Raw genomic sequence first — 21149 nt, 5'->3', positions numbered from 1 at the left:
CTTGAGCTCTTCTCACGATTCCAAGCTCCTCTAAAGTGTTTATTTTGATGTCTTTTTTACAACAGCAGGAAAATAAAAAAGTACAATGTATTGGATGTCAAAAAAGTCACATAATGCAAGTAAAAGTGGGTGCATTTCATGTTTGGAGGTGTTGTAAGGGACTGTTGAAAAATAAACTTTTGTTTTAGTTTCCTAGGGGCTGTTTGAAAGTGGTCCTTAAAGCTCGGGTTAACCAGTAACTAGGCAGAACCCAGCTGTGACCTGTTCAAAGACCGCTCAAAACAAACCAAGTATGCGACTGTGCAAAGCATCAATCCTGCCAACACGTCTGGAAAAAGCTGCCATGTGACGATGGAAGTGAAAGAGAGGCAGCGGCGGGGACACGGCGGCTCTGTTGGCAGGTGATGCTGAAGGATTAGCAGCCCGAGTGAAAGGAAAACATGCTTGTCCTGATTCCAGAGTTCAGAAGAGGGCTCTCGGCATTGAGACACCAGAATGAGCTCACCTTCATATGCAAATAGGAGCTGGACTAAACCATGGAACGAGAACAAACGCTCTCATTTTTGTGTCTCCTTGAGACAGCGAAGATTAGCTGCAGATAAATCAAAGTTTCATAAACACACTTTCAGTAAGATCAGCTTTATTACCGTTTTAACACCGTTTAATTTACCTCAATAACAAAAACATGTCAATATATGCTCTACTTTAGTCTTTTATAATTCTGCAAGTAAGTTAAATATTTGTAGGTAGCAGAAATCACAAATGATTTTTGCTAAAAGCAATTCATCCAATTAACAATGTTACATTCTGCGCGCTAGAGGCCGTGATACAAGAACTCCAAATCAAACATTTAGCTTTATTATTATTCGTCACATTACAATGTGTAAATTGTGTCTTTGTATCTTTTCCCAGCGTTAGAAGTCCCCATTTGTAAGATCTAGAAATGCTCCAATCTGGACTAACTGTAACATAGAGGCATTCTCAACATTGCTGAGGGGCCAAAGGATGTTTTCCTTCTAATGGCCCCGACCTGTCAGGGAAATTATAGTGTTTTGTTGTTTTCCAAACAAACATGTAACCAGGAAAGTACAAAAAGTCACTTCCTGTGCAAAAAAAAAAAAAGATAATCTAACCAAGAGGGATTAATACAGGAAATGAATTGCTCTCTGGGCTACACTGGGATGCAGCGCCGTTGCCTGACTCAGAAATAAATGGATCTCCTCCACATGGACACGGAGGCTCAGACTGGTTTAAGCCGAACAGCCATTGTTTCTGCGCCACAACAGTGAATGATTTGGCCAGATCCGCCCTACATTCACTTCCTGTCGCCAGCCAGCCCGCACAAGCTTTCTCCTAAATACACAAACAGACGTGGGGTCCATTTTAAAGGAACGCCGACATCTTCTTAAACGAAAATGAACTGAAAAGGCAAGATGACGAGAGGTTTGACCTTTGCCCAGCAGGACTGTGCTCAGTGTAAATATAGGAATTAAAAGTCACTATCGTCATAGTTACTTCATAAAGCAAAGAAAAGAAAAAAAACTCTGAAGTTAGAAAAAAAAATTAAGTGCAAGCTAACTGTGTGTCACCAACAGTTTAGACGTGGAACAAATGTTCAGATCCCAACATTCAAATGTAGTTATTAGCCTGCACCCAATATGATTCTAAAGTACAAGGTGCTGAAAGGGAAAAGCAGCTCTGACTTTCATGGCTACACCTGAAGTTTCCTACGCTTGTGTCCAGAGATGCACAAGGAAGTTTCACATTGTGTGTGTTACGTACAGCCACAATATTAGTTTTTGACCGAGTGCTAGTCTGGCTCAGCCAGGCCCGTCTCTGCCCAACAGTTTGATCCGTCTGCACCCTGTGGCGCTATCCCAGAAGCACCCTCTGGAGGCGGTACGCCGGCACGCTGCTCTCGTCCTCCGACTCTGCGTCGCTCTGTGGGTTGGAGCTGCAGGGTGAGGTGCACTGCGGGGAGCACAGGTAGTGCATGAGCGGCAGTCGATATTTCCCACAGAAGTCCACAAATTTAATGTGGCGGACGCATGAGTCAAAGTAGACGCCTGTGGAAAAGAAAACCGGATCAGTGGGGACCGGCACTGAAACTAAGCCTGTTTTTCCATTCCAAATATCCCAAACCAGGATCTTACCAGCACACTTGGGGTTGGGGCACTTGCTGGCCAGGTCGAGGTAGCGCAGCAGGTTTGCAGGGAGGTCACAAGGATAATAGGGAATATTTCGGCTTTTGATGGTACGTCCCGCCAACTCCAAGAGTGACGGAGGGTCATACGTCATCTCCTTGACAAACCTCACCACCAGAGGGTTGCCACGGAGACTGAGCTCGTGCAGGTGCACCAGGCTGAGTATCTCCCGCGGCAGGTAAGTTAGCAAGTTGTTGTGGAGACTTAACGATCGCAGCGAGTGCATCCTGGAACGAGACAAAGAAATTAAATCCTGGAATGCTACAGGAACGCCCCTAGCAAGGCCGGTGCTGCTGACATTTAAATGATGATTCCACTTGGAAGGAATGAGCCTGCCGTTACCTGGTGAGCTGAGGGGGGATGCTTTGAATGCGGTTGTCACACAGGACCAAGTAGCTGAGGTTGGGCAGGTAAGCCACTTCTGGGGGAATAGCTGAGATCAGGTTCCCACCCAGATACAACAACTCCAACCTAACAGGACAAATGAACAACACTTTAAATTAATCAGGTTCAGTGAGCAAGAATGGAAATTAATAAATATTTACAGTTTCTTTTATCATATATAGTGTCACCGTTTATTACTTTTACCTGTCAAAGTATCCACGGAAATATATCCGGCTCATGCCGTAAACCGAGTAATGCTACTACGCGCCACACGGGGGCGCTACAGGTGAAGGTTTTCATCCATAGGGTGACTGACTGTGCGCTCTGGTGACATTTGGGATTTCAGGTTTACACAAAAATTACCAAACAAAAAAAGGAGAAAAACACTTTGTAAAAGATATATAGATAGATCCCGAAATGTTCTCTGATCTGGTATACAAAGAAAACCTTAACAAAACGTGCTTCAATATTTTGCCCATTAGACAGATTTTAGTTTAGTCTTTTTCTGTAGGTAACAATGAACCCTGGTAGGTTAAAGGGGGTATACAGTACACAGGGGGGTGATTACGAAAGTAAAAGAGTGAAAGGGAAGCAAAAATGGTTTAGCCAAAGTAAGCGGCCGGGCCATCTGTCGGCTGGAACTGATGACACAGCGACTGCGAGAGAGGAAGCCATTATATCGTCCTTGGTGACTGACCACTGAACAAGCCCCCCCTCGGTGAGAAGGCCTGAGACAGCAGCTGACCGGCCCAAAGTGCTGAGTTACAGCACGGAGGGTTGGAAAAAATATTGCACTCTTTTCTTCTTCTACCGAGTTACCCAAACAAAAGTCATAAAGGTTATAAAGTGAGTCAGCAAGTACCAACATGTGCCAATATCACAGCTTCACCCGCTGTTGTTTGTTTTTAAACCAGGCACTGCTGAGGAAACCGTTGCAAATAAAGATAACCTTTGCCCTCAGAAGAAAACTCAATGTAACTATCATCATGTTCCCAGTACGAACAAACCTAATGATCAGAGATTCCCTCGTCCCTTTCGTCAATACGCTGCCACACCGCTGCGTTTGTGCACGTAATATAATGAAGAGACTCGCGTGTGACCTTTGGCCTGACGGGAGGTTACTGTGACTTGATCGTGATAAACTACATTGATAAGCTCCTCACACTGACCCTCATTTTCTGACAATGCATATATCTGACCCAGGGAAGCTCGTTGTTGACACATTTAACTACTTTAAACCCAGTTGATTCTGCTGCCGCTGTGTTTTCGACCCAAAAGACCTGCAGACGAGGTCAGGACACAGAAGAGGTTCATCTCAGGAAGCAAGCAGCAAAGAGAATCCTGGGTTTTTATTTCATATGTGAAAGCAGCACTGTTGCACCACTGGAGCTGTTTACTAGTCTGTTACCATTGTTTACAGCTCCCCAGGTGACACAAATGGGTCAACATGGAACCTGACTGGAACAGTTTCATGGGAACTACGTCATCATGAACGATTACTGGGATGTTGAGCTGCAAACGCAGCACGGTCCACATGCAAAATGGCGAGAAGGACCAGGTTAAATTGGGTTTAAGTTCACTTTAACACAGGTGTGATGAACCGTGCAGGGATGGCGCGCGTGCACGACTGACTGACGCTACACATCTGTGTTCCTGCCCCGGGACACGACCACGACTCTAATCTACTGTCGCACGGGTCAAAAACCAAAGTAAACCTCACATTATCATGAGCTCAGGATGAACAAGAGAAATGAACAACAATCTTTGGGAAGCAGGACAAATCAAAGCTAAAACGTCAGCAAAAATAACACACTTGCAGCCGGCTGTCATATTTATGGTTAGTTCTAACTTGGGCTAATGCTAACCGGTTGTTCCGTGCAACATTGGTGCCTTTACTCGGCTCTACACCCAGTGGGCTGCTGGTGGACCCACCTGGTGAGCTGCTCTATCTCGGCCGGGATACTCTTCAGCCTGTTCCCACCCAGCGACAGCGACTGCAGCTGCAGCAGCTTCATGCACTGCAGCGGGATCTCCTCGAATCGGTTCCCACTAAAGTTCAACACCTCCAGCTGCAGGGAGCCGAACTCTTTGGGCAGAGAAAACTCGTCCAGGCGGTTGTTCTTGGCTATGAGGGTCTTCAGCCTGGCCAGCCGGGTAATGCCTTCGCAGATGGCCGACAGTCCGTTGTTGCTGATGTCCAAAAACTCGAGGTTGGAGAAAAGGCTGACAGACGAGGGGAAGGAAGCTAAGCGGTTGTAGTTCAGGTACAGTTGCCTGGTGTCTCTTCTCCTCTCCTCGCTGAAACTATCGACGTTAAAGGTGTTAAGACTCAAGCGAGAGAAGTCGAGGACGCTGTCCCCCGCGGCCGCAGCACCCTCGCGAGTCTCCATTTTGGCTATTTTAGCGACAATATCAAGTCTAGCAGGGGGAAAACTCCTCGTAGAAATACAGTTTTGGAAAAACGCCTTCGTAAACCGTGAGTTTAGTCCAGTACTCTGTCACATGGAGGAAAGAAGAGATTAGTAAACTCCCGTAAACTAGTGCAGCATCTCCAGGGAAAGTAGAGACCTCTTGGAAGTAAAGTGGCTGTTGCTCACTGTGGAGGCGGAGCCTTTAAGGCTTTGGATTGGTCAACCTCTCCGACAAGCCCCGCCTCCCCGGGCGCTGATTGGCTGGTTCAGCCCCGCGTCACACGCTGTTCCATCTCATTCAGGCGGTTTAAGGTATTTTTTGCATTAATATCGTTACGTCAAAGCGAAGGAGTTCATCATTATCTTCAGTTACTTGGGATGAACTTTTGGATTCTTACAACTGAATGTCGTCCGATGACAGGAAGTTATAAAAATGTAGTGCGTTGTAGTTTATTATGCAATACCCCTCTTTGTTACATTACGCAAGGCCGAACTCACCGTGCACAGAATACAAAATGTGAACTGGATATCTGGGTTCTTCAGACTGTCCCTCTGACTTTCAACGTGCATCTTTTGATGTTTTTCTTAATACGTTTTCGTTCTTTGCTAAAGTTGTTAGTTAATGGGTTGAATGTAGTTGCGAACAGTAACTACACACTGAACTGTCGCTGTTGACTTAATTTGTATTATAAGCCTGAAAATACACAAAAAATAGCCCAGTAAGGCAACAATTAGAATAGACGCGCATAATTTTCCAGTTAATAATCCTGCACTTTACAGATGACTTTATGGTGCATTATAAAATCATAAAAAAATAGTCGGGATAAAGTTGATGAACATACCTTTCAGTAAACACAGACTAGTCATTCTAAGGCTATTCAATTACTAACTAGGCTGATACATTTTATTTAGTGGCTCAAACTTATACAGCAGTTTAAACATTCATTTGGTATTTTGGTATGCACAGAGTGACCAGGCTGAATGGTGATGTATGGCCTTTATTGGCATAAATTCATACAATTCTACAATTTCTGCACCATAATGTGGAGTATAAAGATTTAGCTTGAACCTAGTAATGCAACTTTCACACAAATACATGTCTGCGACAGTCACAGAGCGCTAGTTGACTATTAAGACAAGCACAGGACACTCACTCTGGTGTTTCCGGGGCCCAACAGCAGACACGGGTAGGGACCAATGCTGCGTTCAGGTCTAAGGCACTGATTTTCATTGTCAAACTTCTCAAATTTGAGAGGGATTTCTTTTTAACAAATAAACACATTTAAATCAATTCATACTACTCTCAGCATCACGCTTTACTCTCAGACACATGCACACTCTCGCTCACACATGCTCGGGTGCACGCACGCACACACAAACACATTCGCAAAGCAGTTTTAATTTCTAAGCTTCTCTAGTTGACACTGAGGCTAGTCCTTCTGTTAACGGTAATATTCAGGTATAGTGTTGTTGCTGGGTCCAGAGTAATGTTTTACCTGGAGATTTCTGTGTGTCAGACATCACTGCTTTGGTATCATTCACCATGTTGTATTCAGAACAGGCGTCACATGTGCTGCTCCACACTTAAAGCGTCTGCGCTTTCTTGCCTCAGAAATGCAAGAGAGCTGCACAGCACCAGCGAGACCTGCCTGATCACGGCGTAGGATAAAGATTGAGTTACAACGCAAGCCAATATCAATGTTACACTGACAAGAAAAACACATTTAGACGGCTGAAGAGCAAAATCTCCTATCTGAATAATGCTGGATCGATAAACAAGCGCCACCATTTGCAGAACGTTGCTTGTTCATACACAACACTGTTTATAGACCAGACTACTATATCATGGGTTAACACTAGCAACTCCCAACTAGGTGTTATTGCCTTGCAAAGTGCACATAAGACATTTTCTCCCCATTTTTCCTGCATGATTTTGCAGATAGGAACATTTACGCTTTGGCCATCAATTTGCAACAAAATAACGATCTAAGCTGATAGGATATGAGCAAGTTGTAATTTAAAAAAGAGGCCTGGAAAGCTACAGAGAAATAAGAGTAGTGCATCAGTCAAGTAGTGGCCTTCTGCTGTAGTTCGACACGGCTGCAAAATCACTATCAGCTTTATCCTCTTATCCCAGTTTCTCCACCCATCTGTCCTGCTGACTCCACATTCTCCCAAGGTTGTGGAGGGACTTGCTGCGTCAGGCGCCAAACAGTCAAGCTTTCCGTGCACTCCAACAATGTTAAACAGCGCAGCTCTCCAAGAGTCAAACTTTGCTTCCTTTCCAAACAAAGACTTCCACATTCTGAAACAGTGGCGACTAGTTTGTGTTTATAGTAACTGAAAAAATAAAACCATAAAGTTCATAGTAAAAAAAAAAGCCCCTGGGATAGTGTAGAGGCGCAGTAATACAATCAAACAGGACAGTACTGAGCGTAAGGTAATCTATAATACTCTTTGATTGCCCCTGATACTAACAAACATCAACACAAACACGTGAACAAAGTAAAAAAGTATCATAATTAACAAAGCAGAGAAACATGTAAAAGTCATTTTAACAATGCACGGCCGCAAGATAAATCAAGTATGGAGACAGGGTGATGACGGGCATCCTCTCCTTTATTTCATCCTCATTTAGGCCTCCTTTGCGCTGCTCTTCATCTTCTCGACCGTTTCCTGATTACATACATAAAAAAACAGATCATTAATCCAAGTAAATGCATGATGATCCACTGGTATAAAACAACACAAATCCTTTGTTCTACACATGCCAACAATGAAAGCAACCCTGTCTTATGTGCACGCCCACATGTAATCACGGTCCAGCCAGTCATTTGAACTTGCGAGCATTGAGCCCCCCCCCCCCCCCCCCCCCCCACGCGCATGCACACACACATTTCATCGTGTTCTCAACGGACTGAAGCGCTTGGATAAAGAGCACACTACTGCGTTACCACTTGGCTTCTAAACATTCCAAGACATCGCAGCATTTAGCTCTAACAGCACAGTTTGGGCTAAATAAAAACAGAATCTACAAAATAAATGGCGTCAAAGCAATGATTCAACTGACTGGAATGTTTCACTTCCCTTTTGTTGGTTAGCTTATGTTCCTATTATCATCTCACTTATTTCCATAAGCCATTTTTCCACATGATCTACTCATGCCATTCAGAGCACAGCCACTGTCGTATTCCCCCAGTTTTGTGGTGTAGAGTGAAGCCATTCCACACCCCTAACAGCAGCACGAATGGGGGCTCTGCATATGTTCAGCAGCTTTGACGCGATATGATGGATTCTGATTGATTTCTGTCTTGTTTATGCAAAACCGACCTGGTGCTTGTTGAGCTCAGCCACACGCAGATTCCATTCCTCCTCGGTCATCTCTGCCCCGGTGTCTGTTGACTCCCCGACGGCGGCTGATTTATCTGCACCAATAAAACCACAGCAACGTTCACAGGGTTCAGGGATGCCCGACAATTCCTGATTGATTTTAGGCCGTGTCACAATTTGCAATAAACATTATTTCTCCTCTACAGCTCTTTACCAGTTGTGTTGGGCCACAATGAGATCAGTTTTGTTGATTCATTGGTAGGAATATAAAATACACTAGTGCTACTTCAAGATTTCTGATGAACGATCATCAGTGATGTGTTTTTAATCTTTGAAGAGAGGAAAGGAAATGTTAGAACGACCTGATAATTCCAGGAAATGACATGATTGTAGCCTTGAAACCCAGGACCCCCTGCCATCCCATAGATGACAGTAGGAATGACCAGCTCATTAATGATTGTAGTGCTCATGTCAAGGTGGGTTGTATTACCGGCTCAGGCCCTTCACTCACCAGGGCAGACCATTGCAGTGCACACCCAGTTGCCACAGGCACAGACGCAGCGGTTGCACTCTACTTGGGTCTCTGCTCCATCTTCATACGTCTCATCCTCCAAGGAACATTCTGCAGGCCGTCACATTCAAATGAATCAATGCAAACCAACATGCACGGACTTCCTAAATGCAGGTAAGTTATTGAACCACGCGTGTGTGCTTGTGTTTAGCTCTTAGGTTCAGTGCTCTGCAGCGAATATTTGCTTTCGCCTCATATCTGTGAACTTTACCCCACATTTGCTACTTTTAGTCAGTGCAAATGCTTTTGGTGTGACATGTCCACGTTGAAGAAATGTGCACTTTGGTAAACGTTGGTAAACACACTCTATATTTGTTATCCAAAAGTTTGGTGAATGTTTCATTACTGTTCAGCTACCATTTACATTGACTTTCCTTTTTGGGCTCTAATTATTTTGTGAGGTTTTACACAGACGGCACTGAGGGATGTCTGATCATGTGACTGGAATCATTCTTACATTTAAAAATGAGTTAGGGTTACAGGTTAAATCAGGTTATATCAGAGGAATAACCAGAGTTATGAAACATCCACAAAAAGAGTGCAGGTGACGATCTGGAAGTATGGAAGCTTTAGGCTCACTCTTCTCTGGTGGATTGAATCCTGGTTTTAGGCAGTTGAGAAACTCATCAAAGCTCAGTTTCCAGTCTGCGTTCTCATCGGAGAGCTCAATCAGGGCGTCAACACACAGGCTCCTGGGGGGGGGGGGGGTATTTAGAGTTTTCATGTTTTTCTTTCAATTAAAATCATTTTCAAGCACAAACTCATTTCAGTGTTTAACATGGATGAAATCAATAAAATATCCTGTGCAAATCTACGAACCCACCTGAGCAGCTTGTTGCTCTCCTGGTCTGCGTAGGACTGCAGCTCTGCCACTGACTCGTTCTGCTGGATGAATTTGAGGAGCTCCGAGGAGTCCATCTGAGAATCACCACTGTCAAACTTCTGCAGAGACATGGCGAGACACGAGGTTATAACGCCAGGCCTCCTGTCATGTATGTTTATGGCTGTATATTAGGGCTAGTATTAGTAGTTAGGATGATCATCACAGTGTCACACTGAGTCCACCAGTCCAGATTGATATCCCATGTTCTCATACTTTCTGGCTGATTCTGTGTTTTTCCCACAACCCACACCACTGGCTAGCATTAGGTCGTATCTGCTGCCCACAGAAGTTTCTCAGCTCCTGCAGGATGGAAGGTTTATCTGAGCTGTGACCAGTGTCAGGAGCCTGGAAGCCAGACCAGTACTTCCTGCTGGATTGTTTCCTTCCTGCAGCAGGACTGGTCTCTGCTTCTTTGTTCAAGATGGAACACTGTCAAGAGACCTAGAGAATAAAGGTTTCTGTGAAAACTGATAAAAACAAACCTAAAGACATGGCGTCTTTGCCACTGGCAGGCTGTTCTCTTCACAGTTCAGAGCAAGTTTGTATTGAGCTCAGATGTGAGCTTGGAGATGCTGTGGAGAACGTTCTGTTGCCTGCTACATCCTCCCTCCAACATGACCGGTTTGGTGGTGTAGGGACGAATATCCTTGGAGTGCCAGAAAGACATCCATGTGGCAGCCAGAGTTACCCCGACTCTGGCTGCCACATGGATGAGATCCACAGACTGTCAGAGCGCCTGCTGGTGCAGTGGGTCCTGGCGAGTGTCAGCGTCCAGCAACATGTTGCTTGAGAGTAAGTGACCTGCCTCTTCCCCAGACCTGAATCTCAGCCAGTCTGATACCCCATTTGTGCATCTACTGCCACTGTGGTGCGACAAAAGCTGTCTGGCATCTGATTTAGTTACTATTTGACATGTAACTCGCTACATTCTACAACATTTCCATTTATATTTGAGACACAGCTCCGTCCCCACCAGCTGTCGAGTCTTTTATGTGACAAATTAAAACAAGGTTAGAAAGGGACATTAGCATAAATGTATTCAGATTAGGAGACAGTTGATGCATGAGAGCTTTCAATGGGAATTTACTGGTCTCACTTTTTAAAATGTGCTTCACCTTCACTCGTTCTCTGTCGCCATCTTTCATTTTCTTCACTCATACAGACTGAGGTTAATGTTAATGGAAATGGAAAAAGGGACACTGCTCCTCACAGAAATTGGGGTATCTGGTACAAAAGGACGCATGTCCACTGTGCACCGCTAATGGCCAAGAGAAGCCCACCTTGAAGTATTTGAGCAGGACGTCAGAGAAGTTGGACCCCTTGGCAAACCAGCCGTCGGGAACAATCTCGGTGTGCAGCCACTGGATGACGCGGCTCCTCAGTTCATTGCGGTCAGCAGCGTAGCACACCACTGCGGAATCAGGGATGTTAGAACAGGGTTCATTAAAAAAAGGGACAGATCTCTACCAGGATCCACCGACAGCAATCTGACAAATGACACCTCTAACTTAATGTGTATGCAAATTATGAATTAAACGGACAGATGTTGGCGCTCGGTGAAACACGTCCCGCAGCCATAAATGATCTTATCTTGTGTAAACAATGGCACTCTTTACAACGGAATATTAATATAGATGTAAACCATCCAGAATGCTCCTACGTACCTGGGCTGGCAGCTGCCTGTTCGGTTTTCCTCTCTAAAAGACAGAAAAGAGATAAAGAACACAAAAAGTGGGGGAAATAAATCCAAAACCTCTAAAAAAAATTTAAACAAAAGGCAAACATTGCTGCTGAGCGCTTGGCCAAAGGTCCAAAAAATGCATGAGATAACAAGTTCTGCCTTCTTTGCAACATCTCCGATCAATGTCCAGCTGAACGAGGAGACGTAGAACATGACATCAACCCAGTGAAAGTTCGCCAAGGACAATAACGTAAAATAGACCGAGATAAGCTGAGAATAGCGGCGCGGTTGCAGGGTTTATCATCAACCTCGTCACCTCACGTAGCACTCAGGCATCAGCCATCAGTTCAGCTCGCTCCTGAAAGTGTATCGATGCTTAAACCAGGTGTCTGGGTGGGAGAAACATGGGAAAGAGTCCTGGTTCCTGATCCTCCACATCAGAGCACGTTTAAAAATATAGATATAAGATATCATAAGCTGTTTTAAGATGCAGTTGCTCTACTTTTAAAACTTGAGGGAAATTATCAACTATAAAGCTGCTGGAAATCGGAGGCATTCCAGAAGAATTTGGATTTAAGTAGAAATAAGCGTCAGTACTCGGGCGTTGTTACTGCTTTTACCCTGACAGTGTCCATCATGGGCGACTTGGATCTTCAGGCCAGTCAGGCAAGCATCCCTGTGGAGCTCACAGTGGTTCCGGTAGGTTTTCCCATTGCTGCCACACACTGACCTCTTGTGGGGCTTACAGCTCTGGAACAGAAAACAGAAAACTCTGTATGTGTGTGTGTGTGTGTGTGTGTGTGTGTGTGTGTGTGCCCGTCGGCATGGACACGAAGCCCCCTTGACCCACCTCGATACATAGACAGCTTGGTTCCCCCTTCTCATTGACGGCGCACTCTCTGCCGGCGCCACAGAACACGTTAGCACACACTTTGCTCTTGCTCTGCATTTCCTGGAAGAGAGGCCAGAAAACAACTTTTTTTCCTCAGATTTTACACACATGGTGGTGCTGTTCCCCTACTACGGAAGCATGTAAATGTTTAATCTGTGATCTCACTGCTCGTTGCTGGAACTTTGAAATAAATCGGAAGTGAGTAGAAGAAGTAGAAGTGAGTGTCATCTAACCTGTGACTATATCTGTATCTGATCAAAAAAGATCTGTAATCTACCGGCCCATCTTGTCAGAGCACTGTAGAAGCAGTTTTGTGAGCGAGACTAAGTTTTGAGTTGGTTAAACATATTGTTTCAGTACCCTAGGCTGTAGATTCAGTAACAGTGTTGACATTCATATGAAAATGTGCTTCGTTTTTAAAAAGTGAACATTAAATTATAACCAAATGTCAAACCACTTATTTCCGGCATCAGCATGACGGGCAGAGACTTTCTGCTGTGCTCATCTGAAGCGGAAATTGGATGTAAGCAACAAGAGACTCATTATAAACTCTGTAGCCTGAATATATGTATCAAATTAAAATTCAAAATGCCACACAGTGATGCTACGCCTTGAGGGGAGTGTGATAAATGTGGTGAAATGCTGTTCCAACGCTGAGATTTTTGGACATTTCCTGACCTGGGTCTCTCAAAACTGACAGAAATTAGATCTCCATCTGGACAGTGGATGCTAAATATATAAAATCTTTTAATTTTTCTGGAAGTACTCAGTCCTCGTAAACACGTATGTCTCTCTTGTGTTTGTGTGTTGGAGATGGCGGCCAGCAGGTTTGCCAAAAAAATGGAGTTACAAACCAACCAATCACAAGGGGCCAAGATGATTACTTTATGGCCCTCATTACCTCCAGCTTTGCCTTGTCTTCTTTGTATGTGTGTGTTAGTGTGTACAGGGTGTTTCCACATCTGGAGTCTGAGCTGTGTTTTCCTTTGGGCCCATTCCCATGCTCTGAGAATTCTTTTCCCCTCCTTGTTTCTCCAGACTCCCCTCCTCCTCCCTAAGCCTCTGTTTCCTGTAAGATCCAGACAAAAACTTGGCCTTCCCCACCTCGCTGCACGTGAGCTGGCATCCAACCTGCTGTTTTTGTGAGGCCTGGTCGGGGAATGTAGGTTAAAACAAAGCTGGATTCTGATGGCTGGAATTCTCACAAGCTCACTTAAGGTAGAATAAACCAAACTGCAGGGGCGTCGGGGGAGGGGCCCATCACATGTAAGGTCGGCAGTATGGAAGCTTTAACCATAGAAGCGGTGGGAAAGAGAGCGCCATAGGTTTTCATTTCATTTTATGCACATTTTAAACACACACACACAGAGACGCACACGTGCACACCCGCGCTCCAAAGCTGAGGTCATGGAAAATCTTCAAAGCACACCCTGTAGCTCTGAGCATGCAGGACAATTGCATTTGTTAGACACAGATGAGCTCACCGCCTGTCGAAACCTGCAGCAACCTCCAATAAGAACATGAATAATGTATGAGATCTATCCATAAATTAATCTGTATGAAGCTAGCCAGTGTATCTGAGTCTGACTAAAGCCTGAAGAGCATTCGTGGCATTTAGCTAATGAATGCAGGCACATGGCTCCTTGATTTCCAGCTGATTCCAGTGGATTGTTGCCATGGTGAGGGCATGCAGCTGTTCCTGTTGTGGCAGGATCACAGAGGTGTCAGTCAAAAGAGGCAATGTAAACAGGTCCTGTAATGAGCTCACAGAATAGCAGGTTGAGCAGATGTCATGGTTGGAGCCAGCAGATGACATTGAGCTGCCACGATCAGTGAAGTGAGGACGCTTGATAAAGCCGTCTGTCACGCCTGCATGGTGCTATGAGCACAAATGGTGATGGAGGTAACTATTTCCACTGTAACGATGCCCCACACCTGTCGGTGTTGCTCTACACTATTATAACTTATGAGTTCAGGTCCGTCTGTGTTTGTGGAGAAGCCACCCTAACTCATAACAGCCAGTTTTAAATGTAAAAAAAGAAAGAAAGTATCTATTCAAATGTACAAATGTACCAAGCACAAACTCAAACAATCCGGCTGTGGCCGTCCAATGAGCCCAAATTCAAAAGCTAAAATGGTAAATGTAACAATATCGGCAGCAAACAGAGACCAATGAAAGAATGAAAGCTCAGAAATAGCACGTGAGTTCTCCCAGCCGATGTGTCAGATGAAATATTTTTTTGTAGGGATAAAAGGAAATTTTTTCCCATCCATCAGTGCATAATCTCCATTTTCCCATGTTTTTACTCCCAGTGCCGTGGCCTTTCATGGCAACAAGAGACGTACCAGTGAGCCGAGAGCTGCTCGGCACGGCTTGATCAAAGTCAGGGGAGGAAGACATAAAGTTCTGAGAGGAAGAGGAACCCCTGCAGGGAGTCACAAGACACAGGTGTGTGCACAAGATACTCAGTCCCTCTCATGTTGAAATGGCAGCAAGCTGATGCTACAATGCAATATTATTATCAGAAAAACAACAGGATTGTCCTCTGCCTTTAAGTTCACCCATATAAAATATATTAGAATCTGTCTTTTTTATCTGCAGTCTTACTAATGAAGCAGATCCACCTTCAACTCATTGTTTTGTGTGTAAGCATGTGTGTGTGTGTGTGTGTGTGTGTGTGTGTGTGTGAGTCAGTCTGAGACGCTGCATTGATCTTGGAGGCCAGGCCCATGAATCCAATTCCCATAATGCAATGTGGCCCTTGTTAGCATAGAAAACATTGATTTATGGAGCATAAACAGTCCATGGTGGATCCGCCCAAGTGGCAAACAGGGTTGCCTTAATCATTAATCTGAGTAGTGAAGATCATTTCTCTGAAATGTGAGTTTAAACAGCTCGATCTCATGCAATACAACATGCTTTGAAACAAATCCTGCCCATTTCTGTTTGCATCTGTGTTTTAATTCCCTCCAAAAATACCTGCACAGCGAGACACTGTCGCCCCAGCAACCCCAACATGCCACCCCTTTGCTTCTAATTAAATCAGGGATAAAATGACGGACACGAATCAAATAGTAGTGAGGGGGGACGGAATTCCTAATGTGTGCTGTGCCTCCGCTGAGGTCTGACTGGGGTCGTCTCCAGCCAGACTCTCCTCAGTATTCAGGTCACCACGGAACCTTTGTCCACCCTAAAGTTGTCGGTCCAGCTCTGAGTAGAGAGATGTGGGCTCACAGCCAAGGATGGAAACAGACAGGCAAGACTGGAAATGACCAGCCTCGTGTCACTGCAGACCTCACTCTGGACAGAGCCAAAGAACAAGAGAACAACTGTGAGGCAACTCCAGCTTTAGGGATTTCATTTCACATGGGAGAAACATGACAAACCATCATCAGCTGTGAATAATTAAAATGCCTCCACTTTTTGAAAATCTGAAGTCTTCAGCGATGACTTCATGCATATAAAATCTCCTTCTTTGCTTCCTTTACTGATGCCTTTTGAGATCTGGCCTAGATGATTTAAAGTGAAACCACTAAATCATCGAAATGACACAATCTACTGGGGCACTTTTGTGCGCCGAGATGCCTGATTGGAATTTAATGCAGTTACTGTACGAGAGGACGAGCAGGATGTCTTCCTGGAGAAAACGTCAGCCTCATTTAAGCGTCTCATAAACATTGGAAAAGCTCTACTGGTGCCTCCAAATGCGCTCTGAGAGTGAGGATTTAAACTGTAAGAACAAAAGGGGCTGTTGGCGTCCGCCCATTCGCTTGTTATTCTTCTCTCTTCCCTTCTGTTTCTTATTCAGTGTGAAAAGAATGCACCAACGGACTGGATGATGTCATCCCAGTCAGAGGATCATTTTGCATGCATCGGTCTGGTCTTCAAGAGCAACACTACCCAACGAGCCTTACAAAGGAAACAGAAATTAAAGGTAGACAAGGAGAGACAGAGGGGGAAAGAAGGCCAGAGGCGACAACAACACACAGACGGGTGTGTGAGCGATGCAGGGATGATGACAGATTAAAGACGGGCAGGGAATGTGCCAGGGAGTGAGCGGAGCCACATCTGCTAGCTGTTAAAACCTCACCAGGGAAAATAACAACACTATGAGTCTAGCACCACCCTGGTCACCCCTCCCCTGTGCTGACACACTGCTGGGACAAAAGTGTCCCCAGCAGCCAGTTCCAACTCCACCACCCTCACATGCGTCCACCCTTCTCTACCCAAGGTCGACTACAGCCTTTCAGCGTCTTAGCTTTAAAAACGTCCCCTAAATCCTTGGCTACCTTTTCTTTTCTATCCGTCCAACTCTCTCTGCTCCCCTGTTTTCCACCCGCCCCTGCTCTGATCTGGGCACGTTTCCATGACCAGGAAAGGAGAAAGGGAGGGTGAGAGGAAGAGAGGGAGGGCCTGGTCTCAGGCTGAGGGAACCAGCAGAGTTCCCTGCCCTCTGCTTGGGCTCTGTCTGAGGCCAGTAAGGGGGGAAAAAGCCAGAAGTTTGAGGAAAGGCAGGGGGGCACTCGTAGGATGTCTCTGTTGCTGACATGTAACAATGGGAAGTGCTAAATGTCACAAAATAACTTTTCAATTATGATTATGAATAAGAAGTCAATAGAGGTGTATTGAACTAACTATTGGTCGCTATTTTACTGTATAGCATTTTAAATAGCATTGCTCTGTGGATTAAAGACATTTTTAGCTGTAATAGAACAACACTAGTTCAGGGCTGAAATGCACCTTCCATGCAGAATATTGGATAAATGATCAGATTTAGCTCTGCTTGCCATTCTGAGTGAACTGAAAAGTAGGAAATGAAAGTTGCTGCCCTTTATAATCAAAGGGCATCAGTGAAGCATCTGGAATTAAACGAGTCAGGTATTACCTCATGTAGGAAGCTTTAACTTTAGGCATGCGGGCGTAGCTTGCATTTTAATCATCTCTCGCAGCCTTTGAGCAGCTCTTTGTAATTTCCGTGCCTGTGGGTGTTAATTCATAGATGTCAGACCTTTGAGTGCAGTGCCAGTAACGATAAGACACCAGTACGGCTGTAAACTAAATGAGGGCTTCTTTTATGACACGCCAAGAGTGAAGGGAAGATACTGCAGAGATGTGAAGCACAGCACACAACCTGGCTTTCCTTCTACCCCAGACTGTGGAGCAACCCACCCCCACCCCCACCCCAGAGCGGGATGGTGGATCCGGCTCCCTTCTGGTTTACAGTACTTTGTCATGTCATCCTCCACGACCCCTGCGCACGATCCATGACTGGAAGTTGGGCTACAGTAATTGGAGCAGGTTGATTCAAGCAGAGGACACGGCGTCCCCTCGCGCTCATGCCCCCTACACCTGGGCAGATTATTTTTAGCCCACTTTAAGGGGGAGGAAGAGAACAGCCATCAATGTGGCAACGTAACAGACTGCGGCTCAATCAGGATCTGTTCCACATCTTGAGCACCAACAGGGAGCAGACTTCTTCATCATCTTCCTCTAGTTCTTGTCCTCTTATCCTGCACATCTTTAAAAGGATCTGACTGTCTGGGAGGCCTCCATTTTGGCCTCCTTACAGTGTAAAAAAACAAAGCAAAACCCAACACAAATAATTCTGCGTTCGGATTTAAGAGCCACATTCCCAAATTCTAATGACGTACCACGGCCTCCTTCGTGTAACAAGCTCCTGATGTGTTGAATGAACAAAGCATTTTTTAAAAATCACATTTTAAGGCCTGGGAATATCAGAGCACACATTAAAGTGACACATGGTGACAAAAATAAGCTGTAAATAAGGACAGAAGACGTGAGAGTCAAATTAAGGAGAAGTTTAAGTATCCCGCTGGCTGCAGTAAAAAAGACGCCTCTCTCCTCTTATAGACGGCACTCTACTCCACCCAAGCTGAACCTTCTGGTCTGCTTTAAAAGGCATTAGAATGTCAAATGCTGCATGATTATCTGCTTTCCAACTGGGCCAGTCATATGGATTCCAACCAGGAGAGACCAGTTTTTTAATGTTTACCATAAAATCTGCGTCTCATGAAGCATGAACAACCAAGAAATATTTTCTCTGCTTATCGCCACGTGATGCCACATTAAAAAATGTACCGTCATGCTAAACGGAACTGCACAAATGCAGCATCCCACGTTCATTACGCATTTTCAACAGCACGGGATCCCTATTCAACAACATGCGACCTTCCATCATGCTAAGTGCAGCCTTTTGTATGTTTTACCAGACTTAGTCCTTGGAAAAATCGTGACAGGCTCACTCTTGCTTTAGCGTCAGTACGCCCCTAGATGTCCTGCTCAAACCTGCTAATAAAAAGCTAGCTTCACACTATAGCGTGTTAGCCATCTGTGATCTGCCTGCCTTGGTTTGTGGTTTCTCAACTGCCTTTTTTCACTGCTAGCTGTATTTCCACCCACAAAGCTGTTGTATGTGTATATAAGATGCATTTTAAATAAGCCCATTTCCACCTCCAGAAGTGCTTCAGCAGGCCTGGTCACAGTTTGTCCTCAAACGCCTTTCGAGTGTATAAACATGACACTTGAGCTTCTGTGAGGTTTGCTGGGTGTAGAAGAAATGACTGAAAAAAGAAGTGTTGTATAACGCCCATATAGTTTAAATTGTTAAGTAATTTAAATTAGCTGTGTGCAAACTGTTGCTAATGCTTGGATCTGTCTGCAGATACTAGGCTTTAGTAGGCTTTAGTGGCTTCACTTCAACAGCTCGTTGTAGTTTCCCCACCATTTTTGAATGGTTAGTATGGGCCAGATTTTGCTGCCCAACTCTTAAAGGAGCTTAATAAATGCAAAAAGATTTTAAAAAAGGAACTTGAGACATTCATTTCCACATCTGGGTCAGTGATTCCCCACCACTGGGCCTTGAACTGGTACTGGTGGGGCCAAACCAGGGCAAATGAAGCACGCCAACAGCAAAAAAGGACACATTTGCTGTTTGATGTGGTCAAATGAAAAGTTTGGAAAAACAAACCACTTTTGATGGATTCCATCTAAAACCACCCACATAGCGACGGTGCTCTAGTTATGGGATGTTCTCTGTACAACTTGGAGAAAATTTGCTTTCTCTTGACCCAAAAAGCATCAGGTGTTAAACGATCTTCACAAGCAGGGAAAATAAAGTCTGTGTACACTCTACGAAGAAGAATCTTCCTTTACCACCACCAGATCCTGGCTCTGCCACCGACAGTCCCAGACAATTCTGACAACTATCCGCTGGTCCGTGTCGTTACTGACGCCTGGGAACTCCTGACACAAGTCACCAGACCCAACTGGGAGACAGCTTTGTTCCAACTTGTTGACCTCCTTCGTGCAGGACACTGGAATGCCAGTTCAGGCCCTTCCCACAGCCAGACAACAGGCCATATATTATCAGGGCAGTTACCTTTGGAGAATAGATGTCTTTCCAATGCCTCCTCATCAACTCAACGCCTATACTTAACTGACTGTACATGCTCTATCGCCATGGTGTCACACCTCGGGGATTACGGTCCAGGAATTCAATCACAGCACATTTTCCAGCCGGCAGATGAAGTTAGTGAGAGAGGAAAAGGGTCGGGGCTAAATGTTGGACCATTGTGAGTCCTTTTAGGGCAACCAAGAAACAACCGACCTACGACTAAATGTAGATCTGATTCGTTCGCATTAGGCTTCAAATGTGGTGCCGGTACACATGTATAAAGACGCCAACAGCTGACATGTTGTGCAGGTCAACAAAGGAGTCAACATGGAGCCAGGTGTTGAACAGCTGCAGCACACAAACCAAGACCAACTTCCACCCCCGCTGTGTGTTTCTCTTTCTTAAAGAAACACTTTTACGTCTTCTAGGAAGCTCAGATAATGTCGCTGTGTGTTTATTCGGACGCCAGATTACTTAGGGCGCCAGTGCAAGACCCCTAAAGGTGACAGTTCTCACAGCCTCCTCGCACACTCAGATAAACAGTCTCTGAACCCACCACCCAAATGGGGAGGTCTGCGTCATGCTTCACTACTGATGAGGAGGCTTCATGAAGCTCCAAGGAGAGCAGAGGTTGGTGAGCCAACATTCCAGATCTGCATATTTGCTTTTCACAGCAAAGTGTCACTCATGTGTCCCTCTCAGCTTAAAAAAAACCTCAATAAAAATGGGATCTGTGTGTGTGTGTGTGTGTGTGTGTGTGTGTGTGTGTGTGTGTGTGTATCATCAAAATGAATGATGACACTACTGAAAAAGACTGTCCCACACGTCTATTTAGTTCATCCCCAGCAACGCTAACAGCAAAACTGATTTTCCATGTGGCTAAAAATGGGCACTTGGTAGAATCTACAAGAAAATATCAGCAGGTAGTCTTGAAAATCCCTTTTTCCAGCTCATGTGTGAAATAAATCTTCTGCGCAAACACAGAAAACGAGGATGTTCGCGCGATGGGAAGCTTCAATGACGGGAATGTTGCAGTTTCAGAAGGAAAGAGGAAACTGGGAACTTGCCTCTGCGCTCCACACGGCCCCTGCCAACAGGAGCAGCACAGCCACACTTGGCGACATCTGGAGGGTTGAGAACAGAGTCATGATGCTCACGCGCGCACACGCACATTTCTGACGCTTCTCGTCCCAGTTTGTCGGCTGGCTGAGAAGACGCAAAGTTAATAATCTTCCATCTTACCATTTTACTGGCGGAGGAAAAGTCTGCTCGTGGCTGTTGTGGGTGTTCGAGGCGTCGGCGGCGTCCAGGTCTGTGCGCTGGAGGAGGAGAGCGCTGAGGAATTCGACCCCCCCCCCACGACCCCCTTCACTATTTC

At 45.1% G+C, this 21149-nt stretch overlaps 2 protein-coding genes across 2 annotated transcripts; both read right to left on the bottom strand.

The window, feature by feature from the left end:
• Positions 1–623: 623 nt before the first annotated feature.
• lrrc58b (leucine rich repeat containing 58b) lies at positions 624–5189 on the bottom strand. Its single transcript, XM_057050101.1, has 4 exons — positions 4521–5189; positions 2547–2675; positions 2154–2431; positions 624–2066 (listed from the first exon to the last, which is right to left on the bottom strand). The coding sequence occupies exons 1-4, from the start codon at positions 4976–4978 to the stop codon at positions 1873–1875; spliced, it is 1059 nt and encodes a 352-aa protein (XP_056906081.1). The 5' UTR covers positions 4979–5189; the 3' UTR covers positions 624–1872.
• Positions 5190–5981: 792 nt separating this feature from the next.
• Positions 5982–21147, bottom strand: fstl1b (follistatin-like 1b). The gene is made up of 11 exons (XM_057050105.1): positions 21014–21147; positions 20839–20895; positions 12315–12416; positions 12085–12214; positions 11448–11480; positions 11064–11194; positions 9724–9842; positions 9480–9592; positions 8841–8951; positions 8330–8424; positions 5982–7675 (listed from the first exon to the last, which is right to left on the bottom strand). Exons 1-11 carry the CDS (start codon positions 21014–21016, stop codon positions 7634–7636), a joined length of 936 nt encoding a protein of 311 aa, XP_056906085.1. The 5' UTR covers positions 21017–21147; the 3' UTR covers positions 5982–7633.
• Positions 21148–21149: the final 2 nt, after the last annotated feature.

The sequence above is a fragment of the Takifugu flavidus genome, chromosome 1 (genome assembly GCF_003711565.1).
Source record: "Takifugu flavidus isolate HTHZ2018 chromosome 1, ASM371156v2, whole genome shotgun sequence".
Taxonomy (NCBI): Eukaryota; Metazoa; Chordata; class Actinopteri; order Tetraodontiformes; family Tetraodontidae; genus Takifugu; species Takifugu flavidus.
Note: the sequence above shows the minus strand (reverse complement) of the source record. Positions and strands in the feature narration are given on the sequence as shown.

Excerpts from the sequence above, each read along its gene's own strand:
- lrrc58b (XM_057050101.1), bottom strand. The coding sequence starts at position 4,978 with ATGGAGACTCGCGAGGGTGCTGCGGCCGCGGGGGACAGCGTCCTCGAC. Across the intron at positions 2,432-2,546 it reads ATCCCCCCTCAGCTCACCAG|GATGCACTCGCTGCGATCGT; the intron begins GTAACGGCAGGC and ends GTCTCGTTCCAG. Across the intron at positions 2,067-2,153 it reads CCCCAACCCCAAGTGTGCTG|GCGTCTACTTTGACTCATGC; the intron begins GTAAGATCCTGG and ends TCTTTTCCACAG.
- fstl1b (XM_057050105.1), bottom strand. Across the intron at positions 12,417-20,838 it reads GGGCCGTGTGGAGCGCAGAG|GAAATGCAGAGCAAGAGCAA; the intron begins GCAAGTTCCCAG and ends CCTCTCTTCCAG. Across the intron at positions 9,593-9,723 it reads GAGAGCAACAAGCTGCTCAG|GAGCCTGTGTGTTGACGCCC; the intron begins GTGGGTTCGTAG and ends CCCCCCCCCCAG.